Here is a 25029-nt window from a genome sequence, read left to right on the forward strand (position 1 = left end):
GATCATTCTGTCGTTTTTGAGATTGCATCCAAGTACTGCATTTCGGACTCTTTTGTTGACCATGATGGCCACTGCATTTCTTCTGAGGGATTCCTGCCCGCAGTAGTAGATATAACGGTCATCTGAGTTAAATTCACCCATTCCAGTCCATTTCAGTTCGCTGATTCCTAGAATGTCGACATTCACTCTTGCCATCTCTTGTTTGACAACTTCCAATTTGCCTTGATTCATGGGCCTGACATTCCAGGTTCCTATGCAATATTGCTCTTTACAGCATCGGACCTTGCTTCTATCACCTGTCACATCCACAGCTGGGTATTCTTTTTGCTTTGGCTCCATCCCTTCATTCTTTCTGGAGTTATTTCTCCACTGATCTCCAGTAGCATATTAGGCACCTACTGTCCTGGGGAGTTTCTCTTTCAGTATCCTATCATTTTGCCTTTTCCTACTGTTCATGGGGTTCTCAAGGCAAGAATACTGAGTGGCTTGCCATTCCCTTCTCCAGTGGACCACATTCTGTCAGATCTCTCCACCATGACCCGCCCATCTTGGGTTGCACCATGGGCATGGCTTAGTTTCATTGAGTTAGACAAGGCTGTGGTCCTAGTATGATTAGATTGACTAGTTTTCTGTGAGTATGGTTTCAGTGTGTTTGCCCTCTGATGCCCTCTGGCAACACCTACCATCTTACTCGGGTTTCTCTTACCTTGGGCGTGGGGTATCTCTTCACGGCTGCTCCAGCAAAGCGCAGCCATTGCTCCTTACCTTGGACGAGGGGTGTCTCGTCACCACCGCCCTTGCTCACCTTCAACGTGGGATAGCTCCTCTTCCCTATAAGAAATGTTAAAAATATTATTCTGGGAGTAGGAAATTATGTAAGTCAGAAACTCTGATTTACATTGAAAAAGAAAGAACATCAGAGAAAAAATAAGTGAAGGACAAAAATAAATTATTTTCTTTCTCAATTGATCTAAAAGATAACTGTTTAAAGTCGTGACAGTGATAGTATATTGGGTGATTATACCATTCAGTTCAGTTCAGTTGCTCAGTTGTGTCCAGCTCTTTGCGACCCCTTGGACTGCAGCACACCAGGCCTCCCTGTCCATCACCAACTCCTGGAGCTTACTCAAACTCATATCCATTGAGTCAGTGATGCCATCTAACCATCTCATCCTCCGTTGTCCCCTTCTCCTCTCAACTTCAATCTTTGCTAGCATCAGGGTCTTTTCAAATGAGTCAGCTCTTCGCATCAGGTAGCCAAAGTATTGGAGTTTCAGCTTCAACATCAGTCCTTCCAATGAACACTCAGGACTGATCTCCTTTGGGATGGACTAGTTGGATCTCCTTGCAGTCCAAGGGACTCTCAAGATGGGACTTCTCCAATACCACAGTTCAGAAGCATCGATTCTTTGGCACTCAGCTTTCTTTATAGTCCAACTCTCATATCCATACATGACTACTGGAAAAACCATAGCCTGACTAGACAGACCTTTGATGGCAAAGTAATGTCTCTGCTTTTGAATATGCTGTCTAGGTTGTACCATATGTATAAATGAAAATGAACTACAGCAGTGTTATAGGGGATAGGAGGGAAAAATTAGGAATACTTGGTTGAAAAATAACTGCAGTACTTATAGCAATATATAATGTTATTTGGAGGTAGATTTAGATTACTTAAAAATGTATATTGAAAGCTACAGGGCAACCACTAAAAAACATACAAAAGAAGTATAATTGATATGCTGAGAGGCGATAAAATGAAATCATATAAAATGTTCAGTTAAAGCCAGAGAAGGTAGGAAGAAGTGTAACAATAAAAATACAACACATAGAAAAGTTATAATTAATTATAAAAATAAGACCCTACTGTATGTTGTTTGTAAGGAATCCACTTTAAATATAAAGACTTTGAAGGTTCAAACTAAAAGCTTGGAGGAACATATACCATGCTAACCTCAGAATAAGGGGTATTAATTTCAGACAAAAACTTCAGAAAAAGGAACATTTTTAGGGATAAGTAAGGACATTGCATAAAAATAAAGGGGTTATTTCTCAAAGAAGACCTCCTGAACAATCCTAAACACATATACATCTAAAAACAGAGTATCAAAATCTGAGGCAAAATCTGGTAGAACTGAAAAGAGAAATAGACAAATCTATTATTATAACTGTACTTCATGACCTGTCTTTTAGTAGTGGATAGCTCAAGCAAGCAGAAGTATCAGCTAGGATGTAATTGACCTGAATAGCCGTATTAATCAAGTTGACATTTTTAGAAAACTATCCAATAGCAGCAGAATACATATTTTCAAGTTCACATGGAACGCTCACCAAGAAAGGACACATCCTGGTTCTTAAAGCACACTTAAATGAATTTAAAAGAATAAACAATAGAAAGTATGTTCTTGGACTACAGTGAAACTAAATTAGACATCAATAGAAGAAAGACAGCTGAGAATTTCCCAAATAGTTGAAAATTAAGGTACTTCTAAATAACATTTGGTTCAAGACATTCTCAAAGGAAGTTTTTGAAATTTCTTTTTAATTAAATGAAAGTTAAAGTACAACTCATCAAAATTTGTAAAGTGTTGCAAAAGCAGAGCTTAGAAGGAAATTTTTAACTGCATGTGTTAGAGAGAAGAATGATCAAAAATCAATAATCTCAGCTTCTACCTTAGGACATACAAAGAGAAAGAACAACAATTTAAGCCTAAGGCAAGCAGAACAACAGAAATAAAATTTAGAACAGAAATGAAATTGAAAACAAAAACAATATAGAAAATTTGAAAATCCCAAAAGCTGGTACTTTGAAAAGATCAATCAAATTGATAAAACTCTAGTTAGAATAACCAAGAATCAAAGAGAGAATGCTAATATCAGAAACAAGAGATCATTACTATTCCTATCATCATTAAAAAAAATAATGAAAGAATAGTATGAAGAACTCTTTGCCACAGTTTGATAATACAGATGGCTTAGATCAATTTCTTGAAAGATATAAATAACCAAAACTCACACTGAGAGAAATAGTCTGAATAGACCTATGGCTATTAATGATGTCATTTTAATTTTATTTTATAAAATATTTTAATGATAGTATATAATAACAAATTTGCTTCTTTAATAATATAATATTTGATAATTTAATAATATATTTGATACTTTAATAAATTATTGAATAAATATTAAGCAAATTATTAAGGAAAATGTTTAAAACCTTCCAAAAAGGAAAGCACTAGCTTTTGATGGTTTAACTGATGAGTTGTACAAAACATTTAAGGAAGAAAATAATACTAGTTCTCCACAATCTCTTCTAGAAAGTAAAAGAGAGAGCACTCACTCTATAAGACTATCATTACCCAAATATCAGTTATGAGAAAGGAAAGCAATAGATGAATATTAACATCACTCATGAACATAGATGTGAAAGTTGTCCACAACGTAGTAGCAAAAATGAGTCCAATATATAAAAAGAATAATATACCACAGCCAACTGGGATTTACTCCAGGTGTGCAAGACTGATTCAATGTAATATAATCTACCATATCAATAAGCTAAAAAAGAAAAAAAATGTGTGCTAATATCAATTGGTACAATTAAAACATTTGATATATTCCAACACCTAATCCTAAGAAAATCTCTCAGCAAATTAGGAATAGAGAGGAACCCCCTCAGCTTGATAAAACATATCTACAAACAAACTTCAGCTAATATGCTGAGAAACTGGATGCTTTTTCCTTAAGACCCTTCTAAGAACAGGGATGGGTGTTCTTTCTCAGCATTCCTACTCAACATCTTACTGTAAGTCCTAGTTGGTGCAATAAGGCAAGAAAAGGAAAATCAATGTATAAAGATTGGAAAGTGTGGTAGGCTGATAAAGGCTCCCCAAAATAGATTTACATCCTCATCCCCAGAACCTGTGAACATTACCTTTTTTTTGGTGGGGAGAGCCTTTGCAGATGTGTTTAAATTAAGGATTTTGAAATAACATTACTATTCCGGCTTATCCAAGTGGGCTCAAAATGTCATCCTATATACTCTGGGTTGGGAAGATCCCCCGTAGTAGAAAATGGCAACCCACTCCAGTATTCTTGCCTGGAAAATTCCACAGACAGAAGAGCCTGCTGGGCTATGGACCACAGGGTTGCAGAGATCCAGACACAACTGAGCACTCATGCACACGCATGCCCTTATAAGCGAAAGGCAAAGTAGTATTAAGCTTACATACAGAAGGGAAGGTAATATGCAGATGGACACAGAGCTTGGAGTAATGCAGGCAAGGAATGCTGGAAGCTATAAGAAGTCAAAGAGGCAAGGAAGATGTTCTCTTGAGAGCCTCCACAGGGAAGACAGCCCTCCTGACTCCTTGATTTTGGACTTCTGGCCTCCATAACATTGAGAATAAATTTTGGTTGCTTTGAGCCACCTAGTTTGTTATAATTTGTTATAACAATCACAAGAAATTAATACAAGAAGAAAGGTATAAAAACTGTCTCTCTGTGTAGATGACATGACTGTTTATGGAGAAAATCCCTCCAAAACAACAGAAGCTACTAAGTGAGTTTACCAAGGTTGCATGATATAAGTTTAATATACAAAGGTCTGTTTCTTTCCTATTTACTGTAATGGACAATTAGAATTTGAAATTTAAGAAAAACTGATTACAATAGTAACCCATAATTGAAATAGGTGTAATCTAATCTAACAACATATGCCCATGATTATATGCATACTTGTTAGATTGCCAAAAATTGACACCAATCACTCATGAAGATACAGAGCAACAGGAACTCTTATTCATTATTGTTGGGATGAAAAATGGTATAACTACTTTGCAGGAAAATTTGGCAGTTTTTTCCAAGGCTAAATATGGTCTTACTGTAAAATCTAGCAATTACTCTCGTTATTTACTCAACTGATTTGAAAATTGCTTATGTGCACACAAAGACCTGTATATGAATGTTTATAGCAACTTTACTCATAATTGCCAAAAGTGAAAACAACTAAGATATCCTTGGATAGATGAATGGATAAACAAATGGTGGAACAACCATGCAATAGAATACTATTCATCAATAAAAAGAAGTGAACTATGAAGCCAGAGTCTACAACAATAGGAAGTGATTATTAATATGTACCCTTGATAGCCTCTCTTCTGAGATGAAGAATTTAGATGATATCCAATACTGGTTTTTTAAAAATAATTTTATTTATTTATTTTTGGCTCTGCTGGGTCTTCATTGCTATGCATGCTTTTCTCTAGTTGCAGAGAGTGCGGGGCTGCTCTTTATTGTAGTTTTTGGGCGTCTCATTGCAGTGGCTTCATAGGCTCTAGGGCGTGCAGAGGAGAAGGCACTCCACTCCAGTGTTCTTGCCTGGAGAATCCCAGGGACGGTGGAGCCTGGTGGGCTGCCGTCTATGGGGTCGCACAGAGTCGGACACGACTGAAGCGACTTAGCAGCAGCAGCAGCAGCAGGGCGTGCAGGCTTCAGTAGTTGCAGTTCCTGGGCTTGAGAGCACAGTCTCAATAATTGTGATGCCTGGGCTTAGTTGCTCCTCAGCATGTGAGATCTTCCTGGAACAGGTATTGAACCTGTGTCTCCTGCACTGGCAGGTGGATTCTTAACCACTGAGCCACCAGGGAAGCCTTGTATCCAATATGGTACCCAAAGCCTTCTAGTGAATCAGAAGACACTGACACCTATTAGGAAAACACATCTTGGTATCAGTGTGAATCTTTGCTGATGTTCTTTTACATGTATTTTCTGGCTTTCATTTCTTTTCTCTGCTTGTTATTTCTGATATTGTAGGGGCCAGGTATTGGTTCTCTAGTCCCATTCATTCATTCATCCATCAACTTAGTACATGCCTACTTCAGGGCCTTTGCACTTGCCGTTTCCCTCCTTGTGATGCTCTTTTCAAAGATTCCTTTCATCTGTCTCTGGATTTCACTCATCAGAAATACTTTTATGATGACTGTTTAATTACAGCTGTCTCTCCCCACCTCCATCACTTTCTTGTTCATTACATTGCATTACTTTTCTTCATCGCACTTACCTCCACCTGGCCTTCATTCATTCATTCAGTCAGTTCAGTCACTCAGTCATGTCCGACTCTTTGCAACCCCATGGACTGCAGCACGCCAGGCCTCCCTGTCCATCACCAACTCCCGGAGTTTACTCAGACTCATGTCCATTGAGTCAGTGATGCCATCCAACTGTCTCATGCTCTGTCGTCCCCTTCTCCTGCCTTCAATCTTTCCCAGGATCAGGGTCTTTTCAAATGAGTCAGTTCTTCGCATCAGGTGGCCTTCATTATGTGTTTATTTATTTATTGTCTTTTTCTTCTCGAGAATCTAGTCACAAGGGCAGGAACTTTGTGTACCGGTCTGTTCCCAGCATGTAGGACAGAATGCAGCCCATAATAAGCTCCCAGTAAATACTTCTTGATTAATGCGGGCATGAAAGGCGCATCTCCATTTCTTCCAGTGGGCCTTCAGGTCCAACGGAAAGAAAGTTTCTGGTGACCTGATTGGGTAGATCAGAATTCTCATAGTTCTTACACAGATTGCAGCCCTACCTAGGTCCCTGCTCCATTTTGGTTTGTATAAGATTGATAATTTTCAGAATCCTTTCATAGAGACTGTCTCTTTTGATTACTTTTATAACACTATGAGGCAAGTAAGGATTTCCAGACATATTTTATAAATGAGAAAGTTGAGGTGATGGAATTTGCAAGGTAAATGTCAGCCAGAGCTAGAAACCAGATTTCCTGACTTCTGGCTTATCAAGTGATTACACGGGATTTATGCTGCATCTCCACCTGCTCCTTGAATGTACGCTTTTGAGGGAAAGAGCTTGAATGATTTGTGTTTATATTTTCTGCTGTGCCTTTCATATTGTACTTACTCAAGGTGTGTCGATTTGAACTTCTCTGTCCACAGAGTCTTCCTGGAAGTGTCTTGTTCCCTTGAAACTAGAGGGGGAAGTTTTGACCACTTCTTTCTTCTACTTCTTTTGACCACTTGATGGACCTTGGGAGAATCTCAGAGATTAGTAGATTACAAATGATTTCACAGATTCCGTGGGCGTGGGCCATAAATTGCCCAGGAATCATCTGGGAATCTAATTTCTATTCAGATTATAATTTAATTGGTTCAGTGTAGGATCCGAAGGTCTGTGTTTTTAACAAGCTCTCTGGTAGTGACTGTGATGCTGAGCTGTGGTCCACAGAACAGTTTGAGGGTAGATTACCACATGGAGGATGGACCCTGTGTCTGACTGTGTGACCCTCATTATGTTTTTTGGAGGCACTGTAGCAAATGGGTTAAATTCTATTGCTTTCGTTAGAATTCTTCCTCCCTCACTTACTGTTTGACCTCAAGCAAGTTACTTTCCTTTCAGTTCAGTTCAGTCGCTCAGTTGTGTCCAACTCTGTGACCCCATGGACTGCAGCATGCCAGACCTCCCTGTCCGTCACCAATTCCCAAAGATTACTCAAACTCATGTCCACTGAATCAGTGATGCCATCCAACCATCTCATCCTCTGTCGTCCCCTTCTCCTCCCGCCTTCAATCTTTCCCAGCATCAGTTCTTTGCATCAGGTGGCTAGAGTATTGGAATTTCAGCTTCAGCTTCAGTCCTTCCAATGAATATTCAGAACTGATTTCCTTTAGGATGGACTGATTGGATCTCCTTGCAGTCCAAGGGACTCTCAAGAGTCTTCTGCAACACCACAGATCAAAAGCATCAGTTCTTTGGCGCTCAGCTTTCTTTATAGTCCAACTCTCACATCCATACATAACTACTGGAAAAACCATAGCCTTGACTAGATGGACCTTTGTTGGCAAAGTCATGTCTCTGCTTTTTAATATGCTGTCTAGGTTGGTCGTAACTTTTCTTCCAAGGAGTAAGCGTCTTTTAATTTCATGGCTGTAGTCACCATTTCCTCCTTAAAAATAGGGATCATATTAGTACTTAATGCATACAGTTATTGTGAGGATTGAGTCAATACTTGTAAATCACTAGAATAGTGCATAGTACCCAGTGACTCTTAACTATTACTCTCCTTTCTTTGTCTCCTTGTGCTATTTTGTTAAATTACATCATTAGGTTGAAGATATGTTTGAAAGACAGGAAGTTGTTTAAAATATTTGCAAGTTGAAAATATGTGGTGTCTTTCTTGAAAGTCACAGTCTAGTTGGAAGACAGCTTTTGTTAAGAAACAATGCAGCAGACATCAGCTAGTGATGATTCTCCTTGTATTGTCACATCTGTACTGTGCACTTTCTACCGCACATAAGAAGATGAGGGGAAAATGAGTAAGCCCTCCAGTTTTGTAGTAGTGTGATGCTAAGCATAGGGCAAAAAATTGTTTCTATTTCTCTCAGTTTTCCATTAAATAAACCAACTTGGTTTTAGTTGATGATATGGAAATGTAGACACAAGAGCCCCAGGGGTCTGGAAGAATCCATTTGATGCCTAATTTAATTAATTTTATAGTAAGAGGAACTTGGGAGACTCAGGAGACATGGGTTAGATCCCTGGGTCAGGAAGATCTCCTGGAGCAGGAAATGGCAACCCACTCCAGTATTCTTGCCTGGAGAAACGCATGGACAGAGAAGCCTGGTGGGCTATGGTCCATGGGGTCACAAAGAGTCAGACGTGACTTAGCGACTGAGCATACACACAAAGTAGGAGGAAAAAAATATATGGACAGAATGACTTTAAAGAGAGATTTGGTTTTAGTTTTTCAAATAATTGATGAAAAATAAATTCCTCAGGGGAAAAAAAGGTACATGACTTGCTCCTTCCACTGACTCAAAAGTGAAAAAAAAATTAAGTGTTTTAATTAATAAATTTAAAAAATTGATATGGAGTTTTTCTTCCTCTTTTTTTTTTAGGATCAGATTTTATTAAGACCTCTACGGGAAAAGAAACAGTAAATGCTACCTTTCCAGTAGCTATAGTTATGCTTCGGGCCATTAGAGATTTCTTCTGGAAAACTGGAAACAAGGTATTTTATTGCCTGCAAATCTTTCTTCCTTCTGAGTAAAGATGATGTTATTTATAATACTAGTCACAGCCACTATAGTGTCTTTATATGCAGATGCTGTGAATGCATTCCCTTTATTAAGATAAATGTTTAATTTACCTTTCATGACAAAAGAATACATTCACGGGGAAAGAATGTGTGATTCATAGAAAAGTGAGGGTGAGTGAGGGAGTTGGTAGGTGTGATCAAGATGTAAACTCACTTTACATCCTTTTATTAACCGAAGACAATGTTATCACTGACAGGAGATTCCTAAATGGGTTCTTTAACGAACTAATTCTGCCACAACACAGAGGCTTTCTGCTAAGGCGTTGGCCGGCGAAAACAGGTTAATGCAGAAATTAAACTTCCTTGAGGAATGGAAAGAATTGCAGAGTAACATTTATTGAATGATAAGCTGTGGTGGCGATATGAAAAGTATGCAATATAATGGGAAATAATCTTTTCCTGTCATTATTGAAGGACACACATAAATTGGTTTTTCTGTTGGGAAACCCCCGGTCCAGAAAAACTTATTACTTTTAATAATATGAGGTGAAGAGAAAATTCTCGAGGAGATGAACTTATTAAACAAAATAATGAAATGCTGTGAAACAGCAGGGAAAAGGTAGCTAGACGTTATATAGCTCTTGAATTAAATATCCATTTTTGCGTTTTATGGCAGTCAGATGTGCTCTTTGGAAGATTGTTAAGCTGAGGAGGGTATATGCTCGCTTTTGTCAGCTTTTCGAAAAATAATACATATTTTTTGAAACATATGAATTTAAAAGGAAAAAATGCGTATGAGGTGTTTTTTTTTAAAAATGAGTTTGGATTTTCCTTTTCACTTCAAGTTGCTTGTTTAGCTGCAAATTATCTCAAAGGATTACTTTTTTTTTTTTACATCATGGGAGAGAAAGGTAATTTTTTTTTAAAATGAGACTTTGCCTTCACGAAAGGCATCTTTTAAAACCAATCTCTTGATGTCTGCTGAATAGAAACCAAAAAAAGAACTTTAATCCTTTGCCAGCTGGGATGTGATGACTTTATATGTGACTGTATTTCAGTTTATTTTGGAATCGGAGACCTTTCTTAGAAAGTACCTAGGTTTAAGGGGAGATGAACTCCTTCCAGAATTTTTCCTTCAGAATACCTTTATATCTTAAAAGTGTACAAATAGGATAAATATCTACTGTGACCGACATAGGAAAGTTGACTTAACTTGAGTAACCTCTACTTGGTAGCCTTTTTGCAATGATCCGAATTTAAAAACAATTTTTTTTTTTTAAAGAAAGTCTGTAAATATGAGAACTCTAGCTTCGGGACCCTCAAATGAGATCACCACCATTCGCTAGACCTGGGGTTACTCTCAGCCAAAAAACATTCCAATAGATGCAAAGTTTTTTTTTTTTTTTTTTTAAGAATTTTTTGATGTGGGCCATTTTTAAAAAGTCTGTATTGAATTTGTTGCAATATTGCTTCTGTTTTGTTTTGATTTTTTTTTGGCTGTGAGGCATATGGAATCTTAGCTCCCTCACCAGGGATTGAACCCTCAGCTCCTACATCAAAAGGCAAAATCTTAACCACTGGACTGCCAGGGATGTACTGATGTGAAGTTTTTTATACTTCAAATGCCTGGGCCCTCACCCCTGGCAGCCCTGGGTCAGGGACAGTCCTCAGGCATCTCTGCGTTCATAAACTCTGTGATGGTGTTTAGTTACTCAGGTGATCTGACTCTTTGCAACCCCATGGACTGTATCCCACCAGGCTCCTCTGTCTGTGGGATTTCCCAGGCAAGAATACTGAAGTGGGGTGCCATTTCCTTTTCCAGGTGATCTTCCTGGTCCAGAGATTGAACCCGTGTCTCCTGCACTGGCAGGTGGATTTTTTACCATCGAGCTACACAGAGAAGCCCTCGTATGCTCCACAGTTGGGGCTAAAATTCTCCACTGGGCACCCAGTCCTGTATTGTTTTTAACAAGCATTCATTGACTCACTCATTGAGCCATTATCTTAAAAGTGAACACGTCCCTTCCTGAAAGAACACTTACACAAGAATTTTTCAATAAAAATTTTACCTGTTCAATGATCTAGATCAGGGTAGAAAGGGAGGAACAGTTTGCTGTCTCTCATGATTTTCTTTTTAACTCTATTGCCCCTTTCCTGAGCTGATAAAAGTTCATCCTGGTTTTACTGAGAAGCAGGTAGAAGTCAGTTCATATTCATCTGGATCACATTTGACTTCACAAAGAAAGGACCCATGTGTGTAGCTGCAAATCAGGGGCATTTTCTCCTAGTGTTGAAAAGTGTTGCCAAGCTGTCCAGGCAGCCCTTAGACGTGAAGCTTCCACATCATTGATTTAAGGGCTGTTTTAAAATGTAATAGGTTGCCTTCCAGACCATGATTAGTGTCACTCTTGAGAAGCAGAGATTTGATATTTTATAACCGATTTCATTGCAGATTTATGTTTTCCATATTCTCTCCCTTAAAAAAAGACAGGATAAACTTACGCTAGAAACTCTGTTTCAAAGCATTGCCAAATAGACTTGCTGATACAACAGAATTATATAGAAAAATCTGTGTGCAGTACTGCCTAATTGACAGAAAATGCTCCTATGATTAACATGTATGCTAATATCAGCTCACTGATTTTTTTTTTCTTTTTTGCCTTATCTCAGTAAATAGCTTCCCTCCACTTACCTCTCCCACCCTCACCTCCCCTTACTCTTACAAGGTCACCGGGGCTCCAGAGTGATAGGCAGATGTAGTTAGAATCTCTGTGTGGCTGTTGCTTAGCTGTGTGACATGTGACCGAGGCAGGGAAACTTAGGGGACTTCTGCGGATGTTCCCGTGAGGACTGACGAGGTCTGAACTAAACCAGTGGAACCGGTTTAGAACAGTTGAGAGGAAAGTGGGTGTGTGTATGGAGAGTTGAGAGGAAAGCGTTTGTGTGTATGGAGAGTTGAGAGGAAAGCGTGTGTGTGTATGGAGAGGGATTCAGAGGGTGGGCTTGGTGAGACTTGACTGTTGGTCGTTGGATGTGGTGTGGTGAGGAAAATGGGGGAGGCCGGTTTAGCTAGAAGTTTCTAGCTTGGGTTTATTGACCTCAAGCAAGTAGACTGCCAGCTATTTCTCCAGCAAAGATGGATTTACTGGGGATCAGTGAACATGGCGAGCCACATGCAACTCCCTGCAGGGCAAGGGAAGAAGAACGCTTGAGAGGAAAAGGATGATGGGAGGTATAGTATAGAAGGAGTCTGGGACTATTCACAGACTGAGTCCTTACCAGGAAAGAAGAGTCTCTCTTCTTCCTGTTATCCGGGAGTAAGCGCCTGCAACTCTATTAAATTGAGGTTTCCTTTTCTTTCTTTTTAAAAAAAATTTATTTGGCTGCATTAGGTCTTAGTCTCAGCATAGGGCAACTTTCCTTGTGGCGAATGGGCTCAGTAGTTGCAGAAACGCAGGATGTGGGGTCTTAGGATGAGGGATCAAAACCATGTCCCCTGCTTTAGAGGGCAGATTTTTAATGACAGGACCACCAGGGAAGTCCCTAATTGAGGTTTCTGTTTATTCATTTTTTTTATAGGCTGATAATGGACCATATACTTATTGTGTCCCTTCTCTGGCATTCTGTTAGCAACAACCACCCCTCTGACATTCCCCCTCACTGGTGCTCCCCAGCAGAGCAGCCAAACTCTTGAATGGTCAAATGTGTGAGCTTCAGTCCTTGGGCTTTGGGTATTTACTCTATCGGATAGTCAACTTCTTAGAAGAGTATTTCTAGAAAAGCAGGTTTTACTGTATATAGGACACATCTATCCTGTTCTAATGGACTCAGGGACATCATTTGTAAACATCAGATACTGGCTGAATTGCACTATTGCTGGTCACCTGCAGAGACTGCTGAAGTATGAAGGGCCCCTACACTGTCTTTCTCTCCTGTGCTTATTTAGCTGTTTGGCTGTTTTATGCAGCTCGGTCTACTGACAACTTAAAAGTCCCTGTAGTTAAGTTGATTAAAATAACTGTCACCTGTCCTTGGTGGTTCCGTGGTTTGGTTAGTACAGCCTCACTGATTCTTCTCATTTTAAACCCATGAATGTATCTTTTGCAGCTCAGATTGAAGGGCCAAAAGGTGTACATTCCCCTGGCCTCCTGATAGAAATGGAGAATGAACGGGCTCTTGTGTTATGTTTTCCTGTTTATTGACACCTCTCTTGTTTATCCCAGGTTCACAGCTACAGTCTAGATGGTTAAGGCTTATGACTTTCCAGCAAGTGAAATGTTAATGAGGGTTATTAACTCTCATTAGTGTCTCCTTGGAAGCAGTGACATTCTTCCCATTAATCTTGGAAAAGTCATTTTGTCCTGTGAATGGGCTTGAGTCAGTGCTCTGAGTGCTGGGGGAAGTGAAATAGGCTTTAGAAAAGAGAGAGAGGATGGAGACCCAATATTAATGCAAGACCAGTTTTTAAAGCAACACAGTAACAATACTAAGCATTGTTCTCTTTCCCTTGTCCTCTTTCAGGTAGGCTTTAAACCGGCCGGAGGCATCCGCAGTGCGAAGGACTCCCTTGTGTGGCTCTCTCTCATAAAGGAGGAGCTGGGAGACGAGTGGATGAAGCCTGAACTCTTTCGAATAGGTGCCAGCACTCTACTTGCCGACATTGAGAGGCAGGTGAGGAGCAGCAGCCCGCTGTCCTTGGAACACCTGACAAATATTTTTAAGAAAGAAATAAGTCACTTGTTTAAAGAGGACTTACAGATGGACAATGCACAAATGGAAAGGTGCTCAACATCACTAATCATTAGAGAAATGAGATCAAAGCTACAGCGAGGTATCTTGTCACACTGGTCAGAATCAGTTCAGTTCAGTTCAGTCGTTCAGTTGTGTCCGACTTCTTGCGACCCCATGGACTGCAGCCCGCCAGGCCTCTCTGTCTGTCACCAACTCCCAGAGTTTACTCAAACTCCTGTCCATAGAGTTGGTGGTGCCATCCAACCATCTCATCCTCTATCGTCCCCTTCTCCTCCCGCCTTCAGTCTTTCCCAGCATCAGGATCTTTTCAAATGAGTCAGTTCTTCGCATCAGGTGGCCAAAGTATTGGAGTTTCAGCTTCAACATCAGTCCTTCCAATGAATATTCAATACTGATTTCCTTTAGGATGGACTGGTTGGATCTCCTTGCAGTCCAAGGGACTCTCAAGAGTCTTTTCCAACACCACAGATCAAAAGCATCAGTTCATTGGCTCTCATCTTTCTTTATAGTCCAACTCTCATATCTATACATGACTACTGGAAAAACCAAAACTTTGACTAGATGGACCTTTGTTGGCAAAGTAATGTCTCTAATATGCTATCTAGATTGGTCATAACTTTCCTTCCAAGGAGTAAGCGTCTTTTAATTTCATGGCTGCAGTCACTATTTGCAGTGATTTTGGAGCCCAGAAAAATAAAGTCTGCCACTGTTTCCACTGTTTCCCCATATATTTGCCATGAAGTGATGGGACCAGATGTTATTATCTTAGTTTTCTGAATGTTGAGCTTTTAAGCCAACTTTTTGACTCTCCTCTTTCACTTTCATCAAGAGGCTTTTTAGTTCTTCTTCAATTTCTGCTATAAGGGTGGTGTCATTTGCGTATATGAGGTTATTGATATTTCTCCCAGCAATCTTGATTCTAGCTTGTGTTTCTTCCAGTCCAGCGTTTCTCATGATGTACTCTGCATTTAAGTTAAATAAGCAGGATGACAATATACAGCCTTGACATACTCCTTTTCCTATTTGGAACCAGTCTGTTGTTCCATGTCCAGTTCTAACTGTTGCTTCCTGACCTGCATACAGATTTCTCAAGAGGCAGATCAGGTGGTCTGGTATTCCCATCTCTTTCAGAATTTTTCACAATTTGTAGTGATCCACACAGTCAAAGGCTTTGGCATAGTCAATAAAGCAGAAATAGATGTTTTTCTGGAGCTCTCTTGCTTTTTTAGTGATCCAGCAGATGTTGGCAATTTGATCTCTGGTTCCTCTGCCTTTTCTAAAACCAATTTGAACATCTGGAAGTTCACGATTCATGTATTGCTGAAGCCTGGCTTGGAGAATTTTGAGCATTACTTTACTGGCGTGTGGGAAGAGTGCAATTGTGCGGTAGTTTGAGCATTCTTTGGCATTGCCTTTCTTTGGGACTGGAATGAAAAGTGACCTTTTCCAGTCCTGTGGCCACTGCTGCGTTTTCCAAATGTGCTGGCATATTGAGTGCAGCGCTTTGACAGCATCATCTTTTAGGATTTGAAATAGTTTAACTGGAATTCCATCGCCTCCACTAGCTTTGTTCAGTGTGATGCTTCTTAAGGCCCACTTGACTTCACATTCCAGGATATCTGGCTCTAGGTGAGTGATCACACCATTGTGATTATCTGGGTCATGAAGATCTTTTTTGTATAGTTCTTCTGTGTATTCTTGCCATTATCAAAAGTGGCCATCATCAAAAAATCTACAAATAAATGCTGGAGAGGGTGTGGAGTAAAGGGAACCCTGCTACACTGTTGGAGGGAATGTAAATTTGTATAGCCGCTGTGGAAAACACTGTGGAGGTTCCTTTAAAAAAGTGAAAATAGAGCTACCATATTGTCTAACAATCCCACTCCTGGGCATTATATCCAGAGAAAACACTAATTCAAAAACATACATGCACACTGATGTTCATAGCAGCCCTATTTACAGTAGCCAGGTCATGGAAGTAACCTAAATGTCCATTGACAGAGGAATGGACAAAGAAGACGTGTGTGTGTGTGTGTGTGTGTGTGTGTATTTAATATGCAATAGAATCTTGCTCAGCCATTAAAAAAGCATGAAATAATGCTATTTGAAGCAATGTGGATCTACTGGGAAATTATTATACTTGGTGAAGTAGGTCAGATAGAGAAGGACAAATATTTTATGAAATCACTTATATGTGGAATCTAAGAAAATAGTATAAATGAACCTATTTACAAAACAGAAATAGTCTTACAACTTAGAAAACAAACTTTTTAGTTTCTAAAGGGGAAAGGGGAGGGGGAGGAGGGGGTAACGTACAAGTTTGAGATTAACAGATACAAACTACTATCCATGAAATGGATTAGAAACTAGGATTTACTGTATAGCACAGGGAACTGTATTCAATACCTTGTAATAACCTATAATGGAAAATAATCTGAAGAATATATTTGTGTGTGTGTGTATATATATATATATGTCACTTTGCTGTATGCCTGAAGCTAACACACCATTGTAAGTCAACTTCAATTTTTCTTTTTTAAAAAGGCATTTATTGGACTGTGAAAACAAAGAGATGAAAACTCAGTTCATTGACCTCATCATACCCCACCTGCCTTCTTCCAAGCAAACTTCCACCTAAAGTAAAGTTGGAAGGAGATTCTGCTGAAGTACATAACAGTGGGGCTTCATAATGAAATATTAACTAAAATCATTATGTAATAGTGTCATTATTAATTGATATGAATAGGAATATAATAACTGATGACTAAACTCTGCTTTCCCTACAGATTTACCATCACGTGACTGGAAGATACGCAGCCTACCATGACCTCCCCATGTCTTAGATCATCAACAAATTCCAAAAATGTCCTTTGCCACAATGTGTAAAAATTATCTATGTGATTGCTAAAATTATTTAATGAAAAAATGGGGGGATAGATAACTTCCCCCCTGCCCTTAAAATTTCCATTGAATTTAGCTTAAAGAATGAATGGAAAAAAACCAACTAATCTACACATGGTCCCCATTTCAGGCATATCTGAAATGATCTGAATTACTATATCTCCAGGGTTAATTTTGCAAAGGTTTTCTCTTAAAGAACTCTGAGTAAAATGCTAATGATAGCTTTGATAATGTTAAATTCTAAGGGAGCAAATATTGACTTGCCCAAGAACCACTATGTGGCAAAAGAAAATGAAGCACCCTGAACTTCCCTTGCTCTTCCAAACTACTTCAGGACTAATTTCCTAATCACTCAGCACGAATTTCCTGCCATGATAATTTGTCTTTAATTTTCACAACAGAAATGCTCTTTTACTAATTGTTTTGCTAATGAAATACCTGTCATTTTATATGAAACTATGGATATCATTGAATATTTTTAATGAAAACATTCCTATTGTTTATTAAAAAAACTTTAAATTGTAGTAATACATAGGGAAAAGTTAATCTATTAAACTTAAAAAGAGATTTTATCCATGCCTTTCTAAGTCTCTCTAGTACAGTCCTTGTGTCTTTGTCTAGATAGAGCACCTGTGTACATTATTAACAAGTACCACTTATGTCTTATACTCTGAAACTTTTTCCTGGGAGAGTGAACAGGAAAGAAACAGCAGACCCTAACATAGTACTTAGTATGTGTGAAGCTCTTTATGTATATCAATTTACTTTAGCCTTTATTTAGTCTCTTGGTATAGTAAGGTTAATATAGTAAGGTTTTGAATCCTCACAACAGTCAGTATTGATGCTATCATCCTTTTATGCAGATTAGGGACTGAGGAACAGAGAGCTTAAGCAACTTGCCAAAGGTCACAGAGCTCAGAATTAGCAGAGGCAAGAATCAATCCCAGGCAGACAGTATGGCTCCTGAGTCTGTGCTGTCACCGCAGGTACGTAAAACTGTCCCCCGGCACTCAGAGACGCATAGCCAGAGCCCCCAGTCAGCTGTGGGGAACAGTAATCTGCTTTGGGGGCTACTGGTTCGTTTACTCATTGTCTCTCTCAGCGCCCCTCCTCCCACCTTTGTAGAAATTAAGTTTTCTTAAATGGTGATTTTCATGGAGAGCATCTTTTTTTCCTCCCTAAACAAGTCTCCAGCTACTCATAAGTGGAGAACGCTGGACTGGGAATCGGTTTTGGTTTTGTCTTTTCATTTGCTGAATTCTAAGCCCACCTCTTCCTCTTTCTAGCTTTGTGACCTTAGTCCTGTCTGTTCACATGCCTGAGCCTCAGTTTCTTCATCTGTAAGGTTAAAGGAGTCGGTGCAGGTGATACCAAGATTTGTTCAGACCTCAAATTATATTACCCTAAAGATAATGATAACAGGTCTAAAATAATGGTTTATGACTATAAAGAGAAAACACTTCTGTAGCAACTTAAATTAGAATTTGCCTCTCAGAAGTCAATTAGGCACGTCACTCAAAGCACTTCTCCAACTGTGAATGACCTGATGAAAAATTAGAGTGGAGAAGAAATTCTGCTTTCCCCCACAGCTTGGCAGAGAGCAAACTTTTGACTTATGCCTCTGGATGTGGTCAGTGGCTCTGAATACCATTTCTACCATCATAACATGCTGGTCCACATGCCCACCAGCACAATGGCCAGTCGCCTTTGGAGAAGAAACTTTGCAGAAAAATAATTACATTCCCTCACCTTTGAAGCTATTCCAATTTCACAGGGGTTTTTGTTTTCCTCCCATTAAACCCAGCTGGTCATTTCAGTTGATCAAGTGAACAGGCATCATTATCTTCAATTCTAATTTATATGAGGCATCCACTGAAATTGACCTCTGCGGACAATTATAGATTCACATAGGAAATTAAGACTGGTGAGTCTCTCAAACTTATTAGAGGCTGATGAGCATGCCCTGATCTAAAGGTAAGTAATCATATATTTGGGAGGACAATTTATTCTAGGGACTGTCAGCCCCTTCGTCGGGAATGTCTGCCCCTTACCTGGCTCTTGAAATCAAATGTACCACAGATGACTTCAATAGGAAAACACTAGTAAATGTGGATTGCCATGAAAACATAAGAGGAAGAGATCATTTCTGAGGCGACCGTGATTTACTGCACGCAGATTTGTGTACTTCGGGACACAGGGAGCAGATGCTTTATGAAATCAGAAGATGAGTCACTGTGTTCTGTATTTAAAGCTTGTAAGTTAATGAAAGCAACTCCTACCCCACCCTTACCCCTTCCTCTGTAAAAATTGTTGCAGTGGTTCAAGAAAGCAGAATTTAAGCCTGAAAGATATTTTTAAACAAACAACCCATCATATCACTTAGGGGCTTAAGAAGACTTTAGAGAATATCTAGTTCTATGTTTTCAAAAACTCCAAGTGGGAAAGTCAGTATTACAAGATGATGTAGAAAATCAGAACTGAGCCCAGAACCTATTAATAGATCTACCTCACCCCACGAGATACTTTACAAGATGTAGCCAGGGCTTTGGAATGAAATGTGTCTTACTTGTTCATACACTCTGCCATACCAAATGATTATGTTTGTCCTCATGTGAGTGTCAGACTTTTGAAAGATTCACATTTGTCTCTAGTCATCTAAATGGTGTTGTAGAGAAGACCAACTCTCTAAATCTAAACCAAGTGATAGTGTGGTTATTTTTCTCTTTAAAAATATTTTGACATGGACCATTTTAAAGTCTTCATTGAATTTGCTACCGTGTTGCTTCTGTTTTGTGTTTTAGTTTTTTGTCTGTGAAGCACGTGGAGTCTTAGCCTCCCAACCAGGTATCGAACCCACATCCCCTGCATTGGAAAGTGAAGTCTTTAACCAGTGGACCACCAGGGAAGTCCCTAGTGTGGCTTGTTTAATCTGTTAGACTTTCAGAATTTTGAGTGATCTCAAGAATTGATGTTTTTTTTTTAAAAAAGAATGTTGAACATCGCTTTATTTTTGTTTGTTTTGCTTTTAAGAAAAAAAGAGGGGGCACTTGTTTAGCTTCTAGCTTGTCTGCAGATGAAGAGAAAATGACAGTGTAATCACAAAACAGATTTATAATTATAGTATCTTTGCCTCATTCTGGAGTATTTTAGCACTAATGGGAAATTTAGGTAAATTAGTTTGCATGAACTGTAGCTTCTAAGGAGACTCGTGCAAAAGCAGAAACCGTTACAAATCTATCTGGGAGGCCATCATGACAGTGACACAATGGGAGTCCCTGTCCTGACTGAGCAGAACAGTTGCCGTGTCGTACCTATATATGTCTTAAACCAGATCTAGAGAAACCAAAGCAGTTTGTTTGGAAAAGTCAAGTTACACTTCTGGTACAGACGGAAACCAGCATTAATTTTTCTTCCTAAATCAATTGATCCTTTTTGGATACAACATAAGTAGGGCCAGACTGCAGAGTTAGAAGACAGAATTTTAATAGATCCTACTTTCAAAGAAAGTGAAAAGTTATCCTGTTTGGGCACTAGGAAAAAGGTATGAGGTGAAATCCATTTCTCCATTAGTTTTCTTGATTGGGCTCAAGAGTCTCCCTTCCCAAAGGAAAATGTCTATTTTATAACCACCACCAAATGATCCTTTCCAGAAATGACCACAGGTAACATCTGGCTGATATATAAAATACGTAGTAAAAATAATCATTTTTAATTAACTAAACCCTGCTCAGGAGAGAGAGTCAGAGGAATATCCATCTGGTCAGTTCTTATTTAATAGGGCAAATGAGGATCAGAATGTTTAATCCAATATATACAGAATACTTAGTGACCTTACCATGAACTGAACTTTTTTTAGGAAGAGGAATGGGGTGAAGAGGAGGGATAAGAATATCTAGAAAGGACAAACCTAAGTTTGACTTTTTATTTTAAGAAGTACATCTCGTACTATAAAACATACATAGAGTATGAGAAACTTAGGTTTTGTGACATTAATTTCTATAGTTCAGTGACAAGAAATGCGTTTCAATTTAATTGAACAGTCAAATGAGGTCATATTTCACTCCATAGCTTGAAAGGAATGATGAGTTTTTAAAAAGTATTAAATAAAGGTAAAAGGAACTGGGATTATTTAGCCTAAGGAGAAGACTGAAAAGTAATTGAGGTCTAACAGTCCCAGGAAAAGATTCCATATGGGATCTTAGTAACCAAGAGTCCTGGAAAGGATCATTTGGTGGTGGTTGTAAAAATATCTATTTTCCTTTGAGAAGCAAGACTCTTGAGCATGATGAGGAAAGCAAATGCAGAAATGGATTTCACCTCCTACATTTTTTCCTAGTGCTCCAAAGGGCATAACGTTTCATTTCTCCTCAGTGAAGAAGTGAGTTTGTGCTGCATGTGAAGTTAAGTTAGTTCTAGAAAAGAACTCCTTTAACGCCCTGAAATGTGTAATTGAGAAGGTACAACTTGCTATTCCATCCTCAGAATTTAATTCTCCTCTGGTTGGAGTGGTTTCGTTGTGCTGCCAGAGAAGGTGGTTCTCAAACACATAGAACACGAACACCAGGAGAGTTTATAACACAGAATTCTGGACCCCACCCTGAGAATTTCCAATTCAGTATAATTTTCATTTCCAAGAAATTTTCAAGTCATGTTGATGCTCTGATCCTGGAACCCATTTTGAGAACCACTGTACTGAGCACCTAGATTCCAACGTAAATGTATCCATTCAGCAGCAGACCATCTTTATCACAAGGTGCCAGGATAAATGTGTATTTTTTACTGCTTTTCATAGCGGAGAACAAAAGGGAGAATGGAATAACATTATTTGTTAATCCTTTCACAGTAGGCAGTGAACTGGATCAAACTTTGGGCTTATAAGTAAGCTTTGGAGCCTAGCATAAACATTTTAGATGAGTGTAGAATCATCCACAAAATCTTGCAAAGGATTTCAGCAAGCCAAGATAGTAAGACTTGGTATTTGAATTTACCTCTTTAGAATGCTTTAACTTCTGGTGATTCTTGGATAATTGCACTTAAAAGCAAGATGTATTTTAACAGAATCCATTCTTTAATATTTGAAACAGATACCATGTTCTAGGAGAGGGACATTTCACAGATACTTAGCATCTTGGTGTGAAGTTACTGTGTGTAAGTGACTGGGAGCCAGTGAAAACATTAGGTTCTTGGTTTTTTTCAAGGCTAATAGGTGTTTAAAATTTGTTTTTGTTTTTCTTTTCAAATATGTGTTCTGCTGGTACTATACATAGTCAAGCATTGTTCTTAGTTGCAAATAACAGAAATCCCTCCTACCTAGCTTAAGCAGAAAATAAATTTATTTAAAAATCATACTGAGTACCTTACAGCAGTGATCCCCAACCTTTTTGGCACCAGGGAGTGATTTTGTGGAAGACAGTTTTTCCATTGGCCAGAGGTGGAGGGGATGGTTTCGGGATGATTCAAGCACATTGCACTTATTGTGCACTTTTATTTTTAATCTAATGCCGCCGCTGATGTGACTGAAGGTACTGCTCCACTGCCCAGAGGTTGGGGACCCCTGCCTTACAGAATATCTAGGAAGGCCGGATAGGCACAGAGACAGCAAGCTCTGAGTAGCACCCAGAATCTTAAGATCTGCTCCATGGGTGACTTACTCTTAGCATCTCTGGGCCCTTGAACCTAGAACCTCTGTCTTTGCCACCCCTGAAAGCTGAAATGCTCATTTATCCCAGTGGCCAAAGATGCTTTCTTGGGTGTCAAACCCCTGTGGAGTTGTGTCTGGTTGTTGGAGCCTCAGTCACATTCCTTTCCGAACTGTAAAGGAAGCTGGGCCAACAGCTTTGGTCTTTTGTGAGGAGGTGGCAAGATAGTATTCAAAAGGTGTTGGATGGTCACCAGTCATAATAGTTGTCCACAATAATGTAACAAGTTGATGCTGGAGAGATGGTATGTGGTCTTTCCTCTCAACTGTATTTTCACTTCTTTGTTTTTGTTTAGTCTCTAAATCATGTTCGACTCTTTAGCAATCCTATGGATTACCTGCCAGGCTCCTCTATCCATGGGATTTCCCAGGCAAGAATACTGCCATTTCCCTCTCCAGGGGATCTTCCCAACCCAGGGATTGAACCCAAGTCTCCTGCATTGGCAGGTGGATTCTTTACCACTGAACCACCAGGGAAGCTCCATTCATGTCTAGTCAGTCCCCAAAGCTAAACTCTGCAAAGTTGCCCCTTGTCTCTTGGGCCCATAAAAGTCTAGAGATAGCCTATGGTATCCTTTTTATACTTTCTCACCAGCGATACATGACAGTGTTTCTTCCCCTAAATACTTAAACTTACGTTTCTTTAGGCAGCTATCTTGGAGAAGGCGATGGCACCCTACTCCAGTACTCTTGCCTGGAGGATCCTAGGACAGGGGAGCCTGGTGAGCTGCCGTCTATGGGGTCGCACAGAGTCAGACAGGACTGAAGCGACTTAGCAGCAGCAGCAGCAGGCAGCTGTCTATTGACTTCCTGCCATGAGTAATGGTAAAATTAGTGTTTTCCACTTTCTCCCAGAGTCACCTGACTCTCGATTACATAATTTTTCATTCATATTTAGATTTTGAAATGTACTTGTAGTTCTATTATATGATTTATCAGCTTCAATCATCTTTCAATCCTCTGCTCTACCAGAGGAGAAAATCATCAGGTTGACATTACTACCCACCATCTGTCCTCTTTCCCTCCAGACCTTGGCTGTATTGTTTCTACATCATTAGGTTTATAACATTTAAATTCTATTCTGTGACCGTGATCTCCAGAAATTGTCTTCATTTTAGTCCTACAGTTTAATGAGGTCAATACTTAGGACCAGTATTCCATTTATCTGTTTGCTCTTCGAAGTTTGGCTTGTAGTAGTTTCTTGGGGAAGGGCTTAGGGAGTGTTTCCTGAGGTTTGCAAGTTCAAAAATATTCATTTTCATTATGCTTTGATGACTATGTGACTGTGTACAGTTCTTAAACCATGCAGTTTATGTCCCCTAGGGCTTTGTACCACTGCTGCAACGTCTTCTGCCATTTAAACATTACTATAGAAAGTAACATTCTGACTCAAACTTTTCGCCTTAATGCACAAGTTTGTTTGTTTTTTTCTTTCAGTTCCAATAACTTTACTAAAACAGTGTTGAATGTTTTGTGTCAAATTTTCCTGTAGTTCAGCATGCCCTCTCAGTCTGTAGGTTTTATGATGTATTTCTAGAAAGTTACTTTGAAGTATATCTTTAGCTTTTTTCCTATATTGTTATGTTTTACATCTTCATCAGGATACTAAGTTACTACATGTGTTAAGACCTCTTTAATCTGTCCTGTCTTGCTACTATTTTTTTCTAATTAAATTTCTTTTTTTCTACTTTGAAGTTTCCATTTCTTCTTTTTGTTTATTTCTGACACTCTTGTTTCTTTCTATGTTTTTTGCAAAATCTGGTTGCTGCCAGTGAATTGTTTGTTTCCTGGGTTCTTTCAAATCATATTTCACTTCCCATTATCTTACTGCAGCTTCCCTGAGCTCTTGTATATTTGATATGAGCTCTTTCTTTATAGATATGGTAGCTTTAGTTTGGTCTTTTTGTTTGTTTTCAAGTTTATGGCAGTATACTTGGCCCAATTTTTGTCTACTATATGGAAACATTTTTCTTGTTCTACAATGAAAGATGTATTTATCTTCCATTGTATCTATTTTTCTTTTATTTTCTTGTAGTAGCTTTGCATAGATGCTCATATTTTAATAAGATGAAGTTTTTTTCTGGACAAGCTACTGACAAGAGATTTGTGTGGGAGAGATACCATATCCAGTCTCTAGACCAGTCAGGATTTCTTGCTATTCACAGGCACATAAGTTCCTCATGATATAAGATTGTATTTTTGAGTGAATTCTTTTGGCCTTAACTCTCCCTAGCTACCAGAGATCATTGGCTTTGAGGCGTCTCTTATTGCATTCTTGCTCTCTGACCCTGCCTTGACGACAGGCTGCTTCCTGCAAATAATGGGGGGTGCTATATGATTTTTTTAGCTCTACCTTCCCTGCTTTTTTATGCCAAACTGGGTCCAGTAAAAACACCTGTTGCCAGTCTGTGTACTTATTCCATTGATCCATAGAAGTTATGGGTCTGTCTTCTTAGGGTTTGCAACTTTCTTTGATCTGCTGCCTTTGAGGTCAAGGATTTGGAATTTGTATGAATATTACATTTGAATAGAACGAGTTGTTCATTGTGTTTGGATGAATATAAATTATGATGGACCTTGCAATCACTAGTAGAAACAGCAACTCTAAAACTGAAAGTGCTAAGAAATATGGATT

At 39.0% G+C, this 25029-nt stretch overlaps 1 protein-coding gene across 1 annotated transcript in view; it reads left to right on the forward strand.

The window, feature by feature from the left end:
* DERA (deoxyribose-phosphate aldolase (putative)) overlaps nucleotides 1-17272 on the forward strand; it is a 119828-nt gene extending 102556 nt beyond the window's left edge. The window contains exons 7-9 of the mRNA XM_010858744.1: nucleotides 8904-9016; nucleotides 13565-13714; nucleotides 16582-17272. Coding sequence (XP_010857046.1) covers nucleotides 8904-9016; nucleotides 13565-13714; nucleotides 16582-16638 — 320 coding nt within the window. The 3' untranslated portion in view covers nucleotides 16639-17272. The remainder of the gene's footprint in view (nucleotides 1-8903; nucleotides 9017-13564; nucleotides 13715-16581) is intronic.
* The last annotated feature ends 7757 nt before the right edge of the window (nucleotides 17273-25029 follow it).

This window comes from Bison bison, unplaced genomic scaffold (genome assembly GCF_000754665.1).
Source record: "Bison bison bison isolate TAMUID 2011002044 unplaced genomic scaffold, Bison_UMD1.0 scf7180017864390, whole genome shotgun sequence".
NCBI classification, from domain to species: Eukaryota; Metazoa; Chordata; class Mammalia; order Artiodactyla; family Bovidae; genus Bison; species Bison bison.